At 43.3% G+C, this 23,307-nt stretch overlaps 1 protein-coding gene across 4 annotated transcripts in view; it reads left to right on the top strand.

Annotated features, from left to right (window-relative positions):
* Positions 1-239: 239 nt before the first annotated feature.
* The window catches only part of ITGA6 (integrin subunit alpha 6), a 52,559-nt gene continuing 29,491 nt past the window's right edge, over positions 240-23,307 (top strand). For 2 of the 4 annotated variants that reach the window (XM_074594121.1, XM_074594124.1), the window contains exon 1: positions 4,883-5,143. In XM_074594121.1, the coding sequence (XP_074450222.1) occupies positions 4,983-5,143 (161 nt within the window). In that variant the 5' untranslated portion in view covers positions 4,883-4,982. Of the gene's footprint in view, positions 383-4,882; positions 5,144-23,307 lie in introns of those variants that run through there. The other 2 variants (XM_074594122.1, XM_074594123.1) reach the window with 2 other exon arrangements.

The raw sequence follows: 23,307 nt of genomic DNA, 5'->3' as shown, positions 1-23,307 counted from the left end.
AACAAACAAACAAAAAAACAAACTTCAAACTCATTTCTTTACACGGTTCTTGTGAATCACTGGAAACCTCTGTGCAAACTGCCTGGACTTTACCTCTCCCATGGATGCCACAGAGCCAGCTGGCTGCCCCCACAGCTGGGTCTCATCCAGGACCTGATGGGGGGGAGCAGGTGTAACAAGTGTGGTAATGACCAAGCAGCTGCTTCCATGGGTTTGCTGTGAGGGGAGTTGGGGGTCTTGGCTACACTGTGCTGTTACAATAAGCTAGAAAGTGACCAAGAGACCAGATTCCTCAAATGATTGTAATTCCTGGTCTTGTGCTTTGCAGACTCTGTCCCAGGGCTGGGTCCTGGGTGTCCAGCACCCGGTGCAGCTCTTGGAGGTAAGTGCTATCAAGGTTGTGTGGAGTTGTGTTTGGGTGGTGGCCAAAGACTCTTTAGTTGGAATCTGTGTGATTTAGGAGAACAAAAGTGTTTTGTCCTGAGCAATGATTATTTTTGGCTCTTGATGGAGTTAAAACGTGTCCTGTGAAGGTTCATCTTGCTTCCTGAGTTCCTGGTGAGAATCCCCAGGGAGATCCTACGAATATCTATCTTGCTTGTAAACCTTCTCACTTCCTCCCTGGCTCCCTGCCAGCACCTGCCCAAGAAATGTCTTTCTTATTTTTTAAATCTCCTGTGCTAGTCTAGGAGCAATGGCTGGCTGCTTTGGCCCAAACTGGCTGGAAGATGCACGTATAGACAGACATCGAGGGAGAGTTGGCTAGAATTGCCCCAAAGTTTGCATCTGGTACTGGGTTATGTCCCTCTGACCTGGTGAGCAGTGGTACAAGACAAGCAAGGTTTCATGTGCAGGACAGTGTTGTAGATGAAGGAGCAGGTATGCTGTAGATGAGTCTGGGATGCAGTCAGCGCCACAAGTTCTCTGATGATGTAAGAGATTTAGGGATATATGTGTCTGGCTGAGAGCGCCACAAAATGGGGTTGCAAAGGGGCCTACGATGTGTATAATGATGTTTAAACTTAGGCTGGCCTTACCAGGGGGAATCTTACATAGTGGGGTATATAACTAGTGAATTAGAATACAGGCATATGTTCAAAATAATTGCAGTTTTATGCCTTAGTTATCAGTAATTTTGAAGGAACACCCTTAATTCCTTCCACAGCAATCCAAACTATGGGTGTTTAGTCCCCATTTGTCACCAGCGTTTCTGTGATCTCTGCCTAGCTACGCTCATTAAGTGCCTCCAAGTATGTTTACAAAGATGTTTACTCTCCAAACAGTTCAGGCTCGTCATTCTGAAACTACTTAAGGAATGTACCTGACAGCTTGGGTGGAAAAATACTCTCCTGATGTAAAAGACTTAAAGAACTGCTATATAACACTGATCGCAGTTTTTGCCAAAGTTCTGAGTCTGGACTGAAATATTTCTTTCAACTCATATTTTTAGTTGTGTAATAACTTTGTATATTATACAGAAACATAAAGTTAAAGCCATAACACTAAATGTTAAAAACTCAGACTTAAAAACTTTAAACCTGGAATATCATGTCAAATTCTAAACAATTTGTCTACAGAGGTAAAATGTTTTTACTTTACAAGCCAGTAAAGAATGGTAGAATAATGTCTACAGTCGTTTTAGACATCAAAGAGAAAAAGAAAAGTTATCAGAACATAGCAACATCTTAATCTGGAACTGTAGTTAATCTGATTTAAATACAGCAACAAGTAAAAGAGCTGCATTTTAGGAATCTTTATGAAAAGACAGTAAAGAAAGAGAAATCGAGGTATTCTTAATTCAGTTATAAATGTTATAAATATGGTGAGTGTCAGTTCTATATAATTCAAAATACCAAGAAGTGTGTAAATATAACTATTTCAACACCCTGGTTTTCACACTGTTCAGAGCAAAACATTTTGCTTATATGGTGTTGACCAGTTTGTTTCCCTTACCCCACTGTAAGCACCTTTATCTCCTGTGCCGCTGTTTGCTGATTCTAATGTAATTGTTAACAGAGAACCAAGACAAGACATAGAGGATATACTAGCAAAAATAGTCTGATAGCCTGGCTGCATAAAAACTCAACTGTTTATTGTAGCTGTTGAGATGCATCCATTCAATAAATGTAAATAATTTGGAGAACATGCAGTTCTAAAAATGGTATGTGTATAGAATTCAGGAGAAACCATCCAGAAGGTTGATCCAGGCTACTAACGCTTAGAATTAGTTTATGTTTCTGAACTGAAGCAACTCAATAACTTTAAAGCTTGCACAGTGAACAAAACCTTTTTGGTCTGTATCATTTTTTTCATCTGGAATTACATCAATTATAAAATCAAGCCCTTTTTAAAAATGAAACGGGAAGGGGATGTTTACATATTTTGGCTTTTCAGGACCATTTGATGTGCTGCATTAAAGCTGCACAGCTGAGCATCCTCAAGTTGTATATTTCTTTGCGTAGTGTGTTTTGTTCATATAAATGATAAAAGTTCAGAAATGTAAAGCATTGTGCCATTCATTCCTTCTAGGGAAAGCCAAAAATGTCTTGCCAAGCTCTAGCTTTTCCATCCCACCTCTTCTGTTTTCCAGAAATTATTTTTTTCCCTTTGTAATTAACTACAGGGTTGTACGGAGGAGGAAAGCATTGCTGGCAGTAACGCTCGCTCAAAACATAGACGCAGCAGGCAAACACCTTGTAGCCGTTTGGCCAAGTATCAACACACCATTAATAAGCAGACAGCTTGAAAACTCGGCACTAGCAGAGTGTTTGTTACCAAAAAAAACCAAAAGAGAGACAGCTTTGATCCGGCCATTGCCTTTCTTAGAATCAGCCTGTTATTATGCATAGCAGAGAGCTCACATTTAATTGGTCATCATACCTCATCTCGGTCCCCCTTTATACAGGGATGGTACAAAAGAGGAATTCCTGGAGTACGTGCTAGTTATAGATAACCCACAGCATGTTTGTTTTGGAGGAAGAGCAAAGGAAGGAAACAGACTTTTTTTTTTTTTTTAAACCTTTTTTTTTTTTTTCCCCTCTCCTCATCTAGAGCAAATGAAAATAGTACAAAATGATGAGAGACCATCCAAGGTAACGCTAAGCTGTTTGTGTGCAGTTCTGCTCCACCCTGTATACCGTCTATTTTTGTTGTTCCTGCTGTGGTCACTCGAGACAGCTTTTAATATAACTATGTCTTGGAATGCTCGTTAACTGCATCTGGAGATGAGAAAACTCTGTCTCTCCTCAGCAGCCTCTGTGGATAACAACAAACAGGTACAACGTGCCCAGGCAGCGCTGGTTAGAGGGAGGGAGAGGGAGAAGCCAGCTGAACCTAACATGCCAGGATCGTTCGGATGGCTCTGGATGAAAGTATTTCTGTGACTCCTTACACAAGTTATTGAGCACAAGCATTACTTAAAAAGTAACTATAGTTACTATAAGAGTATTATAGGCATGCAAGTTTAAACAGTCCTGGAGGGCAAACTGCTCAGACTTTGGTACAGACCTCAGCGCTATTTTAAAAGACTTGTTTTCAGATCTTTACTAATTACTGTGAAATACGTGGATTGTAGTAAGCCTACTTGTAATTAGGCTGGGACGCTTCCCTCTTACGGGTCCTTTAGTGGAACTGTAGGGCAGTGTTTATGCCAGTACAGATGTCTGCTGTGGCAGCGACTGTGAAGTGATTGAACGCTGGATTAAGACTTTGAATGAGTTGGGCATGGAGAGCAAGCAGGGAAGGACTCTATTAGCAATAAATATCTGGGAACCTAATTTAACAAAATGTTTTGTTTCCACATTAGATGCACGTTTCTGGTGTGTTTTCTCCCCTTGTTTGATCAAGGGTGTTTTGGACTTGAGCCAGAGACTTGTCTATACACGGAGTTATCCTAGAATAATTACTCTGGAAAAAGTAGCCTGGATTAACTCCGTGGAGGCAGAGTATTGTTCCAGAAGGAGTTATTTGGAGTATCAACATATTTGAGTGCTCTGTCTCAGTTGCTCTTTTCTCACTTTCTCTGGAATCTCTTATGTGAGAAGCATCTCTCTTCATATCATGGACATCGGTAGGAAAGAATGGGGTATTGTCATGCTGCTTGGCATACGAGTTTTAAAACCTTGCATCCCCTTCCCAAAGGGGATGCTTAGTTAGAGCACTAACTAAGGCTCTGTTACAAACAAACATAACCCCCCTCTCCTTGGGTGGATGAAGTGCGTTAAGGTATGCTTGCAAATACCCTTTTGGAGTTACGGGTGAAAGCATGAGGTAAAACGATCTGGGATCCAAACCCACATATTGTTTTCAAACAATTAAAAGGTAGGGGTAAGAAATTCTCAGATCTGTTCAGAGGCAGGAGCTGCTGGAGGAGACTCACGTAGGCTTGACTCTGTGTCCTTTTGAGCCTGGAAAAGAGATATGTATGCACTGATTTATTTATTTATTTATTTTAATTTTTCTTTTTCTCAGGGACATGTTGTTTGGGGAATACACACTGAGTATGAGAAGCACCTGTGTACTGGGGTCTCTGGCCATAGCTCCCCCTCACCCTGGGAGATACTCGCTAAGGTGTTCTGCACATGGCCAGTACCCAACACCGGTGCCGGCTCCGACCGCGCTCCGTCGGGGGGCCATCCCTTTCCCCCCCGGCCCTCACGTGCGGCCCTGTCCCGCCCCCCGGGACCTGACACCCGGGGTGGAGGGCGCAGAAGGCGGTGTCCCCTCTGCGGGCCGCGGGAGGCGGCGCGGCGCCCTCGGCCGCCCTTCCTGGGGGGAAGGCACGCGGACCCCGGGGACTCTTGGGCCCTCCCCGCGGCGGGGCGCGGGGCTGCTCGGCGGCAGCCGCCGCTCGGGGGCCGGGCGGGCGGGGCGGGGCGGGGCGGGCTCCGTCAGCGAGCGCGGAGCCGGCGGGGCACAACGGGCGCCCTCAGCGCGGGGAGCGGCGGCGGCAGCAGCAGGTTCACTGTGGCCGGCAAGGGCAGATGGCGGCCGCGCTCCTCTTCTACCTGTTCCTCCTGCCGGGGCTGGCCGGCGCCTTCAACCTGGACACGGACAACGTGATCAGCCGGCGCGGGGAGCCGGGCAGCCTCTTCGGCTTCTCCTTGGCCATGCACCGTCAGCTGCAGCCGCAGGAGAAACGGCTGTAAGTGCTGCCCGCGCCCCTCCTGGTCCCCTGCCGGGTACCGCCCGCGGGGACCCCTATCCCTTCCACTGCCGGGAAACTTCCCGGGGCCGCCAGCCACCACCCGTTGGGGGAGCGGAACGGCACCGGGCCGGGCGGTGGGCGTGCGGGGGGGGAGAAGGGGGGGGAGCTGTGTGAGGGGGCTGGGATGGCCGGGGCGGCACCTGCCGCGGCCCGCGGGGTGCTGCGGAGCCGCAGGCCTCCCCGAGGCAGTGTGCGGCCGGGACGGGCCGGGGGGCGAGGTGCCACCCCGCCCTCCCCGGTGGCCTGCGGGGAACCGGGGGGAGGAAGGGGGAAGCGAGCAATAGCCCCCTCCCCCCCCCCCCCCCCACCTCTCCGGGAAGCTTCCCCGCCGCGGCCGCCTCAGCGGTGTCCCCCAGCAGGCGGCGGGGCCCGGGCGGAGGCGGCGGCCCGGGGCGGGCTCCTGGGACAGCGCCGAGGTGCTCCGCCGGTGCCCCGGGGCTGCGGGTGGCGGTCCGGGCTCTCGGGGTTTGTTCTCCCTCTGCGTAGCCTCGGGTAAGGCTGTTGAAGACGGAGCCTGCTCGGGAGCGCAGGTGGGAGGCGGTACAGGGAAGTCGGGAAGAATAAATCGATGTTGGTGGCGTGTGGGTGGAAGCTGGGAACTTACTTTGGGGAAATTCAGGAAGCCAAGTAAGGCTCCTTTGTGCATCCTCGGAATCTTCGCGACCAAGCTGTGCCTGACCCCACCCGATCCAGTAGTGCTAGATGGAGTGTGTCTTGTATAAGGTAGTCTTATTAAATGAGTGTCCCTTCCGCAAATATTTGGTTTTAATTCAAGGGAGGACAAGCCCGTGATCCATATGGAGTTAATGGGAGAAGGAAGCTGAAAGGAAATCATACCCTTCGTAAAGTTAGCTGGTAAATTTACTTAAAAGTACTCTCGGCCCATTTTGCTCGCAGTTGTGTTCTGTGTGATTTCATAAAAATTACAGCATGTAAAGGAGTATAAATCACTAATAGCCACAGTCTGTCTTCCATCTGGTAGACAAAATGACCCATGATATCCTGAAGAATGAAATACAAAACTGTGAGCTACTTTTCAGAGGCCTTTATCTTAATTTTTGACAGAATTACTCTCGCATTCGTCTCATTTCAGTTCTACCGAGAAAGCAGTGCCTGAAGCTTGTTAGTTTTCTGTTGTATTGTCAATACATGTGTAATGAGCATGTCAGAATATGCAGAGACAGAAAGCCTATTACTGAAAAGTCGGTAGAAACACAAGAGGGGTCACAGTATTCAAGCTAGTCTGTAATATTTGGCTGAAATGCCTCGGAGATTATTAGCATGAAAGTTCTGTATTGTATGTATAGTAAGTGCTTCCTCAGGCAATCCAAAACTGGGGACAGAGCAGAGCCAGATGCTATCTGCCTTGACATGGCTTTCTGAATCCAGGCTTTCATGAGAAGCTAGAGTCTCCAACAGAGACAAAACCAGGCTAGAGAAACTGCATTTTATGCTGATGTGCACTTCTGAGTATGAGACATCTTGGTGCTTTTAAAAATCTATTTGTGAGTTTTAGCGTGAAGAATTTGAGTGCTACCCTGGCTTTCTGCTGGGTAGTACGCTTGGAATGAAACATTTTACATCACACAGGCATGTTACAGTCACTTTGAGCATCGTTTTCCCATCTGTAAGAGAAGTAGCGTGTGGCTGTAACAGAACAAGACATGAAACGTGCCAAACTGTAACTGTCTTTCGTAGGGCCAGAGGTGTGCTTAGCTCGCTTTGTGTCTCGTGAAATAGATGGGAGTTTTGGTGGGGAAACTTGAAGTGAAGCCTCCTGTGTTAGGCTGCGTATTCATTATCAGCTAAAAATGAGCACCGTTGAATTAATACCAGACGATACCAAACCACGTGCAGTTTCTAAATAGCTTGACTCTACAGGTGGAACAAATGGTGTCTGCTGTCCAGAGACTGGGTGAAGGTGGGAAGTAGTGGGAATGGAGGTCATACTGGGGTCTCCTAATGAGAAACAAGTATGTCTAATGCCTGTATTCTGCCCACTATCTGTAACAGCAGGAATTTTAGTAGTTGTTCTCTGGGGTGCAATGCCTCTGCGTTCCCAACTGCATTTTGGTCTGGGTCTTATCTCTACTGCAAAAGTGGTTTTATGTGCAGCTATCTCTTAGTCAGATAGAAATGTTTGTTTTACCTCTTCTTCTTGAATGGATGCGAACTTCAAAGCTCAGTTACAGTTTGAGTGTGAACACTGTTAAGTAGTTGCCAAAAATACACAAACCCTACTTCATCATTGAAACTTAATTAAAAGTGACAATTCGGTTCTCATCTGGCAGGGACCCCCATTCCAAAAAAAGCCTGCCAACCTGAGCACCCCCCTGCCCCTCCAGTTTTACAAAATTAGAAATGGGTTGTAACAGACATGCGCAAGTTCAGTCAATCCTTGGAAAAATAAGCAAATGAGAGAAGGTGAAATACGTGAATTCTGTTCAAGGGCTGTTTTAGTCTGTGGCTTGGAGCAAGGCTTGGTAAAACTAAATGATGTGTAATTTTTCTCTTGCCTCACTTAAGCAGTTCTTAAGTGAAATGGTTCCCTCTTCCTCACACCGGATAGTTCAGTGTTAAGCATTATGAAAATCCTCTGTAAAGATGAGGGTGGAGAATGTCTAGGAAGTGTGACGAATAAAGGTACAGCTGAAATAGCCTTTGATTAAACATGGTGTTTGCTTTTGATCATTTCTTTCTTAGTCACAGGATACTGTGGATTGCACATTAGCTTTGAAAGGCAATCTTTTAATTTGTTAGTGCTAGCTACTAATGCCATGTTTGCTAACGAGGAATTACTTAACTCCCAACCGTATGGGTAGACAACTGTTCAACTGCTTTGACTTTTTTTGTAAACGGTACTGAGTATAAGGCTACGGACTAGTAACAGGATTTCGGTTTTCTTGTGAATATCTTTGTGTGAGAAAAGTTGGGAAGTTTGTCAGTTGGAGAGGAGAAAAACTTTATTAATTCACAGTGACTGCAAGTGGACTGCTAATGGCACGTGGGTGTGAAAGACAGCCGAAGGCAGCCTTAATGTGCATCAGGGGAGCATTAACGTTGGAGGTACTTAGTATTAGTAGTACTTAGTATTAGTTAGGCAGCCTGCCTGGGTTTCTGTGTACAGTTCTGGTTCATTATCAAGCACAGTGAAACAGGTAGCAGAAAAGGCTAATGGAGCTCTAAGAGGGCTGGGCTTGCTGCCTTGTGTAAGATTGTTCTGTTTTTAATCTGTCAATATGATGAAAATGAGGGAGTTCTGGTTTTGCAAAGGGATGGTGGTGGCACAACAGCAGTGCGTTTCATCTGCAGGCTGGAAGAAAGTTTGTTACTTGGAGGGGTCTGAGGCTCGGGGACAGCGTAGCTATGGGAGTAATGTGGTTAAAGTTTAAGTAATCCTGTGATGGAGAATGCGAGTGTATGTAGCATCTGTAATGGGGACTATGCTTGCTGTATATATGTATTAGCTACTATATAGTATAAATATGTTACTACTGTAATAAAGATATTATTACTAGCTACTCACTATACATATAGCGAGTGTAGTCATATATGTGTAATTTTATATATATATATATAAAAAGATATAAATGATATGTGTGTATACATACTCCATGTAAGATGTCCAGCAGGTCCGTTCCAGCCCTTTTTGGTTGTAGTTCACAATGATTTAAGCAAATCTCTTGGATTAGAACACAATCCCCAAGACTACCTAAGTTTGTGTGTAACTTTACTTGCAAGCAATTCTGATATTATTTTCAGTCGAAATATGGAGCTGAGTTCAGGTAGGCTTTTTGTTATTGTTTAAGGCAAAAAAAGGATGAGATTGTAGTGATCAACATTCAAGATCTCATCAGCTAAAAAGCTGTGTGGTTGAAAGCTGTGGATGGGCACTTTATGTCAAGACTGCACTGACCATTAGTAGCCACGAAATCCTAAAAATTGCAGTATCTTACTGAAATTTTTCCTTGTGACAGGTTTTGCTGATCCAGCATCTCTCTACTGTGAGCTGTTATATCAGTACATAACGAAGCTGTCTGAGGTCAGCAGGGCTGCTGACATTGCTGTGCTGCTGCAGCACATCCTCAGTGGCATTCAGCCAGCTGACTGAAGGCTTGTGCTCCTAGACAATTACTCCAGCAACAAAAGAGGTGGATTATGTTGGCCTGCAGTGGAAAATGACAATTTCTGCTTGCAGAGGTGGTGTAGTGTAATTCAAGCTTCAGGTGGACTGAATTAATAACAGTGCATATTTACATCTTCAGGATTTAAATGTCTTAATATTGCTGGTCTTTGGTGCTTCTATCAATTAAAAAAAAAGGATTTGTTATTAATTTTCCTTTTTTTTTAAAGACTGTGTCCTTACTGTCTCATTGCATTTAGTGGTTTTTGTTTTTTTTTTCTTTTTTTTTCCCCTTCTTCTTGAGTGTGTATCTGGTTTTGTCTATGCAGGCTATTCTTGGATAACCTGCTTAGCATCTTGATTACTTTCTTAATTTGTGATAGTAGAGGAGTTTGTCTATGTTTGAGAGAGATGTTCTGTGGCAAAGGTCAGGATCAAATGAAGTTGGGAAGGAGGAGGGAGGAGTAGTTTAAGAGCTTCCCTGTACTGGTAAAGGAAAGGAAAGATTTTTAAAAGGAAGATCCATCATACTAATACCATGGGTGAAAGAAATGAGAAGATAAATTTACATTGCATAAGGGGGAAGAATATAGAATTGCTATAGGTGGAGTCAAACTGCAGAAGGCAAGCTTTTTCCCAGTGCTAAGTTTGAGTTGTGCTGTGGGTTATCTGTGGTAGAGACACAGCTGACAGGTTTACGGGTCAGTATACAAAAGATTGGAAACTCTTATCATATAATTGTCACTATCTGACTCCCATTCTTGCAGGTGGAAAAGAAGTCAGCATTTTTATTGTTTTTTTCTTTTGTTGTTTTCCTCAAAGGAACAGGAAAGAATAGAGTTCCAGCAGAACTCTACTAAAGCAAGAAGGATGAAACGGCGCATTGAGCTGATAGACACTAGGAAGTTGCACTAGTGTAACCACTTCTGTCAGTGTGGAAGAAGAGCAGACCCTGCAAGGCACTAGTGAAGTCACAGGTCCTACAGCAAAAATGTGCTTCTACCAGGACAGTTTAGTCTGGCTGGCTCCAAAAAGGCCGTGTCAGGAAAGACGCTGCGGTGCAGTCCTCTGCCGTTCCCTGTGTGAGTTCACAGGTTCAACTTCACTGCAGTGTTAACTGGTGTGACAGACGTTCATAGTGTAAAGCTAGCCTTCCCTCACAGTAAGTGAAAAAACTCTTATCCCAGTCCTCCATCCCCTTGAGAAACTTGTTTTTCAAGATGTCATATGCTTTTCAGATAATGTTTTTTCTATGGTCACCTGTAAGTGCATAAGAATCTTAAGTAACCCTGTGGTAGATGTGTTGTATTTTCTTACGCTGTTAGTTCTTTTTAAGAATTAACAAAATTCATGGGTGTGATGGTGGGAGCCTTCCATGAGTAAGGACTGTTAGCGTATGCCTTTTGTCAGCAGTGGTGGTAAATGGCCTTATGTGCAGACTCCAGCTTTGAGAAACAGCCTAGGCTATCACCTTCAATTACAACTCATAAAATTGTTATGCTCTTACAGGAAGGTGCTTGTACCTGATACAGCTCCTTGGTTTCATAGCTTTTTGTTTTTATCTATGAGCCTGGTTGATGAATCAGTTTCTAATGTAAGAGGTACCATGTTTTTGGAGGGGTTTCTAGAGCGTTACAGAGTAGAGGCGATGATGGGTTTAGAAGCGTTTTGGCTTATGCTTTCTTATTTTTAAATGTCTCGATAGATGTGAATGGAAATTTGTGGAGGCACAGATTCCTCTCTCTTCAGGCTGTGTGTTTGGAAAGAGAAGGGTGTTCTGTAAGCTGTTACTCTGTGTAAAGCACGGACCTGCCAAGCCATTCCAAGAGCATTAAAATGTAAGTGATGGCTCAATTAACCAAAATTGCTTTAAGTTCCTCTGGTCCAAGTCTGCTGTACTCATCCCTTTCTATAAAGGGATTTATACCTTTTGATTTATACCTAATTTATACCAGGTAGTTCTTATTAAATAACATCAGGATATAAATCAACCCTGATGAACACAGCATATGCTAGCACAGTGAGCTTTGTTGCGGCCAAAGTGTTAGACACGTCTCAGAAACAAATCCAAAACTTAATCTTGCATCCTTTAAAACTAGCAAGGTTAAAATCGTGTAACTGGAACAAAATAACACAATGCAGGCAAGGACAGACCTTGATCTCAGGAAGGAGGCGAAAGGCTTTTCTCTTTAGTTTTCATTCACTTTACTAAAGAACTGCACAAAATAGGAGTTAAGGACAATGGAAAAGCATTCTCCTTGACAAGTTGTGTTCTTGAGCAGGCGCTGTGGGTCCTGGCAACTCTGCTTAATGAAGCCCGAAGGCTGGGCAGAAAAGCACTGGGGGGAGGGCTCGCAGTTGGAAAGACCAGCAGCTATTCTCTTGCTTTTCAAACTAAGCTGATGTGGACACACACAGATGGGCAAAGCAGACGTGTCTGTGTGCGTATCTGACATAAAGCCCTCAATGAAACTGTCCGTGAAGTATTCCGTTGTGGAAAGGAGTTGTAGTCCTTAACAGTGTTTGCTCTAAATACTCTGGGGGGAAAAGTCATTCAATACCCTCTTAGTCTGACATAGAGTTCGTTTTGAGAACTGTAGTTGTAAGTTGGATGGGCTAAAATGTGTTCCAAAACAGTAAGATCAGGGACAGATCTGCCAGGAGTCCTTCTGCACCAGGGACATTAAAGGGAGCACCGTATCGTTACATTATCTGTGAGCCGAATCTTAAAATTTAGGATCTCCATGATTTTTATTTGAGGACATAGTTTTCCTTTGGTTTCTGTTTTCATTTCCCAAATTTTCTGAGGTCTTGAGAGCAGCAAAGAGCTTTCAAACAGGTGTGCGCAGAGAGGTGAGATGTACTGGTAACATTGGGCACAGAGGTGCAGCTGTGTCAGAATTAAAGATGTGCTACAATTTCTGTATCAATTTCACTCCTGTGCTGGCTACCTTGGTGGTAAAGAAGACTCTTTGAGCTGACATAGTGATAGCACAAGAGGAAATGGCCTCAAGTTGTGCCAGGGGAGGTTTTAGGATGAAGATCAGGGAAATTTCTTCACCCAAAGAGTTACCAAACATTGGAACAGGCTGCTTGGAGGAGTGTTGGAATCCCCATCCCTGGAGGTATTTAAAAGACCTAGTGCTGAGGGACACAGTTTAGTAGTGTTCGTCGCAGTGTTAGGTTAGTGTTTGAACTCAATGATCTTAAAGGTCCTTTCCAACGTAGACGGTTCTATGATTCCGTATACTTAAAGAATAAACCATAAGGCAACCGTGCCATCAGGTATGGTCTGTCTTCATCCAGATGTGGAGTTTTAGGCACTGCATTGTCTACTGAATTAGGACTCTGTACGCATCCACCTGTGTAGAGAGTCCTAATTCATCCTTTTTTTGTGTTATGATCTAGTAGAAAAATGTCTTGCACTGTGGCAGGAAATAATAAATAATCTGTGTTGTATCTTCTTCAGAAATACTGGCTAACCCCATCAATCTGCTCCTGGACTATTTGATGGATCCGGTCTGTAATTGTACAAGGCAAATGTAAATCTTTGTAGTATGACTGTCAAATTAAGTGTTTTCATTTAATTAAACAATTTTAATTTAAGTTTCTGAGAAGTCTCTGTACTAATGACTGCCCTTTAATACATATTCTGCGGTTGTGTAGGATCTTTCATCCAAAATTCTCAACGTAATTTATAGTGATATTATTTCTTTAACTGTAAAATAGGAATGAAGAGGAGCACAAACTCACTGTTATGGTGCTTGCTAAGATGAGTGCAATTTTCTGTGTAGCACACGTTACTAATGCTGCTAATGTTAATTTGTAAATAACAAAGAAAAACTTATGCAGAAGCAGGATAGGTAGATTGGCTTCTCATAAATGTTTTTTCTTGAAGGACAGCAAGCAGAGAGCAATAGTTTACTGATCTAATTTGTTGCTGTCTGGATCCTCCACAAAATAAACCAGAACATTTCCCAAATGAGTATATTGGGTTGCCTGGTATGTTGCAGCAGTAAATTGTTCACTAGTCAGCACGGGCCATTCTTTTCTCCTCTGTTAAACTCTACCCAAATGCCTTTCCGTGTGTGCCAGAGCAACTGTCAGTTTTGTAAGGAATGCAATCTGGTACGTTTTGATAGGAGATACCTCATTCATTTCAGAACAACTGCTGTTTAAAAGCAGCTGTTGTTTAAATGTTTCAGAACCAGCCTGGTTCTGGATGAATCATGCTAGCCATAACTGTAAAAATGCCACGTTTGGGGATGCATTCTGCGGAAAGGACAAGACTGAGATTAGGCTATCAGGCAAATGGCTATTTAAAAACAAGTTAGCAAAAATCCATGTTATTGAATGAGCAGATGGTGGTCTGTACTGTGAAACATTAGCTGGAAAATTAACACCTCATAGTGGTATTTAGCAAGGGTAGATACGGCACAGGAATATTTGAAGAAGGAAGTATACAAAATGGTCTGGAAAACATTGACTAATTCATTTATTAGCATTGGATATTGTTGATTGAGATATATATATATAAAAGCAACTTGCTGCTTTGGAAGTAGTGGCAGAAGTATTTAGGCTAGAAAAGCAAATGTGAATGTGGAAAAAAAAAGTCTTCCATTTTTAAGGGAATTACTCAGTATATTGAAAATGAACCAAACCATAGTTAATAAAGCTCCTTTCACAACTTTAGCATACAGTGTATCATATTCTTGGTAAAATGCACTTCCCCTGGGTTTAAGGTATCGTGAGCATCACATTTTCTAAGACTATCTTGAGAATTCTATAACTACTGCTTTGGAAAAGAGAATTGCAGTTATGTTGGTTTAGTTTAAAGAGCAGGACAGATGTATTCTGCTGTGAAGTACCTGAGATTAGATTTTTGTATCAAAATGATAGTAAAAAGCAAAAAGTACTGGTTCTTGCATTGTGATTTTTTTTTTTTTTTTGAGCGTTTGCTAGTACGAACTGACTGGTTTTGGCGCTGTTGGAGTGTTGGCTTTTTTTCTTGTTTCCTCTTACAGAACTGCATCTAAAAATATGTAATTTCCTAATTTTGATTTCCGTTAAGCAGTTGTACTCATGTATGTGAGGATGTTTTGACTGTGTTTGGAAGGGAGAAGGTCTGCAGGATCAAGAACAGAAGCAAGAGGGGTTCATGGGATGCTCCCGATCCAGATGCCATCCACAGCATAAAAATGCCCTTGGGTCCTCCAGGGTAACATGTATGGGTCCTGTGCTGGATTCCACTGTCAACTAGTGAGCTTCTACATTACTTTTCAGCTGTTTTCTTTCCATTTGTTTTCTGCTTTTGAGGAGTTCGGAGAGCTTTTAAGAAACAAGGAACAGCAAATAAGAATGATCAGCATTGTTGAGTTTGCTGATGGATAGTGCCCATAGGAATGGCAGACTTTCTTACACTGAGTGGTGTTTCTTTTATAGTGAAGATGACAGGCAATTTTTTAAATGGAGCTAAATGAGCTTAGCTTCTGCCTGTTTCAGCTGGCATCATTACCCTCCTCAAAAGCAGGTCTATAAAATCTATCTTTAAAAAAACAAACCCAAACAAGATTGCAGATATGCTGAGAGCGACTCACCCTGTAATGAGTGCCCGAGGTTGTTTGCTCAGCAGCACATGCGCAGGTCAAAGGTCTGAGGGAAATTCATGTTTATCCTGGAAGTGCTCAAAAGTGGCAACCAGCTGTTGCTGATAGCAAGCACGTTATCGTTGTGTCCTTGTTTTCTCATAGCTTTTTTTCACATCACTCTTGTAAGGGAATTACAGAGATTGGTTAGCCTTGCCCTTTGTCATTGGTGCTGCGGAAGCTGTGTAGTGGTTAGATCTGCTGGCTCTTAGACTTTAGCCGTGTCTAGCAGATCAATTATCCATGTTTGTTTAGTGTGAAACAAACTTTAAGTGAAAAATCACATTATTTTCTTGGCCAAAGATGCTAAAATAAATTTGCTATATTTTTTTCTTATATAGCCAACTCTTGCAGCTGCTACTACAAATATGGCATAATTATGCAAGTCCCTGTAAACTTTTCATCCACTCAACTTATTTTTCTGCTAGAGAAATGTTTGATAATTATGAATTGTGGCCCCAGAATGTTGCTGAAGAGTAGGTTTCTTTCTTCTCAGCCAAGCCGTTATTCCTGCGTATACTGGAATAATACTTTTGTTGTTGTCAGGTCAGATCCAGTCCTAGTACTAGCTGCAACACTGCTTGCATGACTTTCAGCCTACAGGAATGTAGGGTGTTAAAAATACTTGAAAACAAATAATTCGTTCCAGGTTCTGCTCAAGTGAGAATGTGGGGAGTGGTGAAAGATGGAAAATAAGTATGTGTGAGGGGAGGTGTGTAAAAATTAAGCGTGTGTACATGTGGAGGGGGAGCAGTATGTAGCGGAAGAGAATGCAGTGGGTTTCTTGGCATAGTCTCAAATCCAAGTTATTTTGCAAACAGAAAAATCTTGTTCTTAGGTTTTGAAAGCTGGTTGAAATTCTTAGAGTTTGTACATTCCTGCTCATGGTAAAATACAATCACTTCTTCTTCCATGAATGTGTATATGGAGAAGTTTCTTGTGAAAATATGATTTATTTCTGTTGATCTCTTTGATCAGCGTTTCAGTATCTGCATGGAACATAAAAAAAAAGGCTCCTTAAGTGCCCCAACTGCATGGGCATTTGTACGACTTGGTTCACCTGTGAATCTCCTACTCCACTCCTTATTGGAATGATGCTCTTCCAAGAGATTTGAATGCCTTTGTTTTCAGTTAATTTGAAGGAGTGGGGGGACTGTGTGTCAGAAGATGTACCCAGTGACACATGTGCTTTTGTGATTAAGTTCATGGCTTGAAGAAAAGCCTTACTCAAACTGTGGATCCTGCTATATGCATTTAACTGAGGGCTAGGACGGTTTTTAGGCTGAAAAAATAATATGAAATCTGTACTTTAGCGTGCAAGTGACTTTGGGCTGTTGAAGTGCGTATTTACTGTCTGGCTGTGTACTGGTTCTCTGGAACATTTATTAGGGATTATGTGTCGGGAAGGCACATGCTGTTTGTGCACACGCGGAGCTCTTTAGCCCGCTCCCGGAGGGTTCCTCTTGCTGGTGCCGTGGGCAGGTGCTGGCAGCTGGGAGGGCACAGGGAGTCCGTGTTGGTCTTCCCACGGGGGCACTGGGTGGGATGCTTTAGCGGGATGCTTTAGCTGAATGCAATGATCCTGGGGCTAGTGCAAGACGTTTCTACCTGTCTTGCTTTTCCCCCCTACAATTTAGAGGGGGAAGATGCTAAGTCTGGAAAAGAAGGAGCAGGAGTTGTCACTTAAATTGGATACGTGGGGTGAAGGAGCCGTGGCTTGGGTTTGCTTGGGGAGCAATCGCTTTTCAAATACTGTGTGGCTGTGGGAGCAGTAGCTGTAGCATGTTATATCAGTTGGCCAAGAAGGCCAACAGTATTCTGGCTTGTATCAGGAACAGCGTGGCCAGCAGGGGTAGGGAAGTGATGGTGCCTCTGTACTCGGCACTAGTGAGGCCTCACCTTGAGTGCTGTGTTCAGTTCTGGGCCCCTCTGTACAAGAGGGACATTGAAGTGCTGGAGCGTGTCCAGAGGAGAGCTACCAGGCTGGTGAGGGGTCTGGGGACCAAGTCATATGAGGGGAGGCTGAAGGAGCTGGGGATGTTTAGCTTGGAGAAGAGGAGGCTGAGGGGAGACCTCATTGCCCTCTACAACTACCAGAAAGGAGGTTGTAGAGAGGTGGGTGTTAGCCTCTTCTCCCAAGTAAATAATGACAGGACCAGAGGAAATGGTCTGAAGTTGCTGCAGGAAAGGTTTAGATTAGATATTAGGAAGAATTACTTTACTGAAAGAGTGGTCAGGCACTGGAACAGCCTGCCCAGGGAGGTGGTTGAGTCACCATCCCTAGAGGTATTTAAGGAACATCTAGATTTGGCACTTCAGGGCATGCTCTAGTGGCTGAGATTGTAGGTTGTTCGGTTGGACTCGATGATCTCAAAGGTCCTTTCCAACCATGAAGATTCTATGATTCTATGATATTGGCCATTGAGTCTTGTGTGAAATGTCCGTCCCTCTTACTGTACTTCTTTCATGCCTTTTAATGGTTTAATTACGGTCATAAATGAAACCGATGTACTTCATTCAGTGAAGGAAATAGAGGAATGACATTTCAACCCAAATATTTGTTCTGCTCTGTATTAAAACTCCTGCATTTTATTTTTTAAACGGCTTTTGGCATGTTGATGAACAGTATGTGCCTGTTATGGTTGTTACCTCTTGTAACAAGTACTGCCTTCAAATACTGACTGGGAGCACTGCACTTTCAGATTGCTTTTTTTTTTTTTTTTTTGAGGAGGAAAAAAGTCTGAACAACTGTTTCCATATTTTGATTACTTGCATGTTTGTTTTCTAAAACATGTAACTAATAGATGATGTGATTCTCCTTTCATTTTTCATGATGTTCAAATGGAGGTGGGCGTGTGTTGGGGGGGATGCAAAGACAAGCCCTGCAAATACAAAGAAGTTTAAATCTGAATTCAGAGGTTTCCTATGGCATGAACGGTCCGCATTGCAGGTGCAGGAGACAGTAATGCCTGTAGAGCGAGCATGTCCACAAAACACTGACCACAGCACTAACTCGCTGCTGTATCTGGTAGCCAGTTTTGCCGCAGGAGCTGGGCCAGGGCCCTGTAGTGTGGGGGCGGCAGGGACTGACAACTCACTCTTTCTGCGCTCGTGGGTAGCTGGGGACTGCTGGGTCACCCCAGATTTATGGCAGCTGCCCTTGCTTGGCTTGTCCTGCTGCCATTGGGGCTGGTGCCTTAACCCACCATCGCTGCCCTTAGTGGAGAAGGGCTGGGTGGCTGGGCTGTGGTGGGACGAGGGGTTTCAGTGAGCCTAATGCAGACTGCTGGGAGCGCTAGGGCATTGGCTCCTGAGTTTGTTTCTTCAAAAGGCATGCTTATCACTTCTTGAGTTAAACCCCATGTTGCTCTAAGAGGATTTCGTGCAGTAACAGGCACTGCCGCGTTAGAAAATATGAGTGAAAATCCCTTTAAGATGATTTCTTCCGTAAGTTTGTCATAGATTAATTATAAAACATTTTTTACAGTATCACTTCATGCTCAGGTCTGTTCCTGGCATGGGAGTTGTTCCTTCTTTTAGATCTGAAGGAATGTATAGCTTGTAAGGGAGACATTAAAACTGTAAGTATTATACAGGCTTCACTTGCTATTTGACAATATGAAAAAGTGGGGTATCTCCTGGTTAAAGCCAGAGGGTGGTGTCTGAAATGGAAAAACTGTATTTTGAAACAGGGCTTTGGAGCAGGCTGTACTGTTTCTTGTAGGAAAAATGCTTTCTACCAGTGAAAATGAGATCTGCAAAAACTATTTCAAATCCATACAGGCTGGGCTCTGGACTGTGAGGGGAAAGGGTTGATTTTTCCGTATGACTTTCAGAAAGTCAATAATAAGTGGCCTTTTCAGAACAACAGGTGTCTTTGTAGTTCCAGTTTTACTTTGTAGTAGGTTGCCCTAGCCCTTATGCCGCTTTTGGCTTCTTTTCCCAGCCTCTATGATAATCTGCTTCCTAAAAAAGGCTGAATGAATTAAACGAAAATGGCAGTCCTTCAAGTGCCAAGCCTCCGGGCAGCAGAGATTAATGGTGTACTTGGCCATGGCTTTGCATTGGTAGTCGGAAAATGTAACTGTGGAGTTGAAGATTAGAAGAATCATCAGTCACTTAAAATAGCTATTAATAACAGGCTGGCAGTGATGGGTACCTCTGTAAAAAGTGTCTTGAACAAGTTCCCTGCTGACATAGTTACTGGCTGCATTTTGCCGGGAGAGGGTTTTTATTTTTTGGAGAAGCCCAGTCCCATAGTTCAGCTCCAGTTCCCGTTAGCAGCCTGAGTGTATGGAAGGGTGATATCTCTCTGCTAATTAGTCTGTGGTGCTCCTGTCCTGTGACTTGTTTCTGTTGCTAGAAGCCAAATCCAGGCACAAAGCCAAGAAGGTGCGACTAGTATTCAAACACAGTGTCTGTCCTATTGGTCGACTTTAGTTATGTTGAAATATTGTGGGGATTAAGATGTTCCCATCCTCCCCTTTCATCAAGTTTAAAAGCTGTTGAGACCAAACCAGTGCAGAGGACTGAAAATACACCTCTAATGGAGGGCTCTAGGTTGAGAGCTCCTCACATTGACATCAGGGGTCTCTGCCTGGAGATTTTAAACATTTGATACACAGCTTGTGACTGTGAGTGGTGATTGGGTAGTAAAATTTAATCTAAATACGAGTTAGTGGTAGTTACTCTAATTTCTTCATTTTGTTCAATCCGGTGAAACTCTTTGCAAGCAAGTACTGGGATTGTGAGAGGAAAGGGATGCAGGAGTCTGTCTAGTCAGGGGTGGAAGAAGTTTCACAGCATTTAGCTTCGTTGCTTTCCAAATTTGGCCCCCCCTTGTGTGTATAGAGTCTTTCTGAAAACACAATGAAGTGCAAAGTCTACGGTGGCAGCATTGTTACCTGAGAACAGCAACCTTAAATTGGACATTTGTGCTCAATGAAGGTTGCAAAATTGGAAATTACTTACACCACTGACTATTCTATTCCGCCTGTATGTGGAAATGGCTGTTGGTTTGTTACCCAGGAAATACTTCCAGAGATTCCTACTCCAGTCTGTTAAAGCTCAGAGCTGGCACTACTGATGTGTTGCTGTTACTTTTAAAGAAAGGATGGCAAAGATGTGATGCCTTGTTTGGGGTAGAAGATACCATGGAAAAGGAAAGAATTTAAGGAATGAAAAAACCTTTGGGAGATAGAGTATCCGAGCTCAGTGCAGACTGTGGTATTTTTTATATTTATTAAAATCAAAACATAATTTATTCAATGGAAGCCACTTACTTTGATGAACAGGATTTGCTTTCAAAAATGTTAAAGATGTTCTCCCTCCTTTGACTTGATTTCTTTTGAGTAAATGTTTATTCCAAAATAGAACTGTAGTGAATTGCTGACAGTTTTTCTTCTCTGAAGTGTGTTGTGAAAATTGTATGTTGTCCTTAGATAGTTCCAGGCTGTAAGTGAGGAAAAGAATTTCACTGCGGAGTGAGGGAATGCTTCCAGGAGCTCAGAGGTTTTCTGGATTTCCTTTGATATGGTTTTCTCATCTTAACTGCAGCTTTCCATTTGGAAGGGACCAAGGTAGTTTCATGAGCAATATTGGAGGGAGTTCAGATAGGTGTGAGCAGAAACCACTCCCAGTTCATAGAATCACAGAATGGTTTGGGTTGGAAGGGAACTTAAAGATCACCTAGTTCCAACCCCCTGCCATGGGCAAGGACACCTCCCACCAGACCAGGCTGCTCAAAGCCCCATCCAGCCTGGCCTTGAACCCCTCCAGGGATGGGGCATCCACAGCTTCCCTGGGCAACCTGTTCCAGTTCCCACTGTTGTTTTTGTTAGTCGAGAAGGAGCCACAGCCTCCTGATAAGCTTCTCCAAAAATTAGTGATGAAAGCAGGGAGGGTTTTAAAATCTTACACTAACACTGCTCTGTAATATAATATATATAATGTAATATACTCTGTAATACCTGTTAAAATGCAGTTACTTCTGGTGTATTTTGCTTTTGATTTTAATAACTCTGATGGGCTACTTTTGATTAAATTAAGTTACAGCCTTTCTTCTTGATGTTCACCCGACTGTTCTTGCTGAGTACTGGTCAACAGCAGTTGACAAATGGAGACCTGGTCCCTGCCTGCCTGACTGGGGCAGCGAGTTCCCACCTTCTTTCGCTTCTTTGAAATGTGTAGGTTTATAAAGTATCTTTTCATCACGCAGTTATCCAAAAGCGCGGTTCAGCTCTAGATCAAGTCAGAATGTTTTGGTACCTTTTCTGAGAGGGGGGGCTTGTGCCCATCCCCGTTGGACATTGTGGCTATCCCTCACACACGCAGGTACAGCTGGGGTCACTGGTGTCCATGCAATGCAGGCATCATCCACCTGAGCCAAAATTGCATCTTGGTGAGGTCAATTAGTTAAACTGGCATTACATGCCAATCCATGAGCTCTAATCCTGTGGGATTATCTCAAGTTTGGCCATGAATCCGGGGTTGTAAGGGAGTAAATCTGTCCCTGGAAGCCAGCAGATGCTCATAATTGGCAGCGGGACTTCAGTCATTATCACGTATCTCCAAGAAGTGATTAAGAGAAAGCAATAATTAATCTAATTCTAACCAATAGAGCAACAGGCCTGATTTATTTGGTTTGAAATTAGAATTTTAGTTTGAAATTGGAACGCACATGTTTTAATTAGGGGGTAGGACTGGAGCTAAAGTGCATTGTAACTTTGTGCCAGGATGTGAGAGAATTCTGTTCTTTTTCCAACATTTTCACATGACAGGCACTTCTTTTAATCAATAGAAATGTAACATAATGAACTATTGATAGAAATTCATTTAACACCTGTGCAGTCTGATTGGCCCAGGGAAACCCTAATCAGTTTATAGTATGTATTTAAGCAAGATGAATAGGGAAAATCGGGATTGAAGTACTGTGAAGCATCTAAATCTGTAATTTACATGAATAGTAAATTTTTTTGTGTCCGAATTTTAGCTCATATGGTAAGCATTGGATACTACGTAATCATATCTAAAATCATAAAAAGCTAAGGCTTCAACAGGAGCTGATGCTCAGCCCTGTTTATGTTCAGTATACACTGTATGGCTGAGCTTCGGTTCTCTGCATAGCAATAAGGCAAACTTGCCAGGGGATAGAAAATCAGTAAAACATCCGCATCTCGGAGTCTATGGGGTTTGCATCTTTTGACTCTGCAGTCTTGACAGACAGGGTGTTATTTTGGTATCTAAATACAGATTCTGGAGCCTGACTTTGGACATTCAGACCTGAATTGAAAGTAGTGACTGTGGCCGTCGTACACCTTCAGGGTGAAGTCCCAGTGAATAAAATGAATCATACTGTGGGTGGAGAGAAATGAAGAACTTATTTTTGTCAGTCATCGTTTGCAGAGGAAGTTCTTTGTTTTTATCTCAGGGTTTCATCTGCCAGTATAAGGAGATAGCGACAGCTAGGAGAGCACCTCCTCTTACCTCTTTCCTTTTGCAGAAAGGTGGTTTTGGTTGCCACTGAGAAAGCTGAAATGAAACATGCATAGCTGCAGAAAAACCTAACCCCTTCTTGGCATAATGAGCTCAAACTTGATTAAAATTCTTTTATTGAAACACAGCTGAATAAGTAGCCATACAATAATGACCGGAATGTGTCCTCAGTCTGGAAGGACTTTGCTGAGCACGTAGTACGGCTCACTGTACAAGCTGATTCATTTGGACTGCTGCAGTCATGCTGAAATTCACACTGCTGCATAGTCTGTGTCATAGAATCATAGAACCGTTTGGGTTGGAAGGGACCTTAAAGATCATCTACTTCCACCCCCCAGCCGTGGGCAGGGACACCTCCCGCTAGACCAGGCTGCTCAAAGCCCCATCCAGTCTGGCCTTGAACACCTCCAGGGATGGGGCAGCCACGGCTTCTCTGGGCAACCTGTTCCAGTGTCTCACCACCCTCACAGTAAAGAATTTCTTCCTAATATCTAATCTAAATCTCCCTGCTTTCAGTTTGAACTTAGTTTTGTGCACACTTTTATTTTTAAGTGAACTAATTTGGCTTCTATAATAGAATTCTGATTTTTTTCAAATGTACCTCTTGAACAGTAGGCAAGGTGAATAGCAGCTTTGTTGACCTCAAGTCACAATGTGATTGACAAGGGATTTTTACGTTTTGCTTGATTTATTCAGCCAAAGATTAGGTGCATGTGACTTTCTTACTTATGTTCCTAATAATGTTGATAATCCTCATGATCTTTAGCAACCTGTCTTGCAGAACCTGGAAGCATAGATTTAGTCTTCTCTGCTGTGATCTTTGGGGCAGATAAATAGTG

Source organism: Larus michahellis, chromosome 7, assembly GCF_964199755.1.
Source record: "Larus michahellis chromosome 7, bLarMic1.1, whole genome shotgun sequence".
Taxonomy (NCBI): Eukaryota; Metazoa; Chordata; class Aves; order Charadriiformes; family Laridae; genus Larus; species Larus michahellis.
Note: the sequence above shows the minus strand (reverse complement) of the source record. Positions and strands in the feature narration are given on the sequence as shown.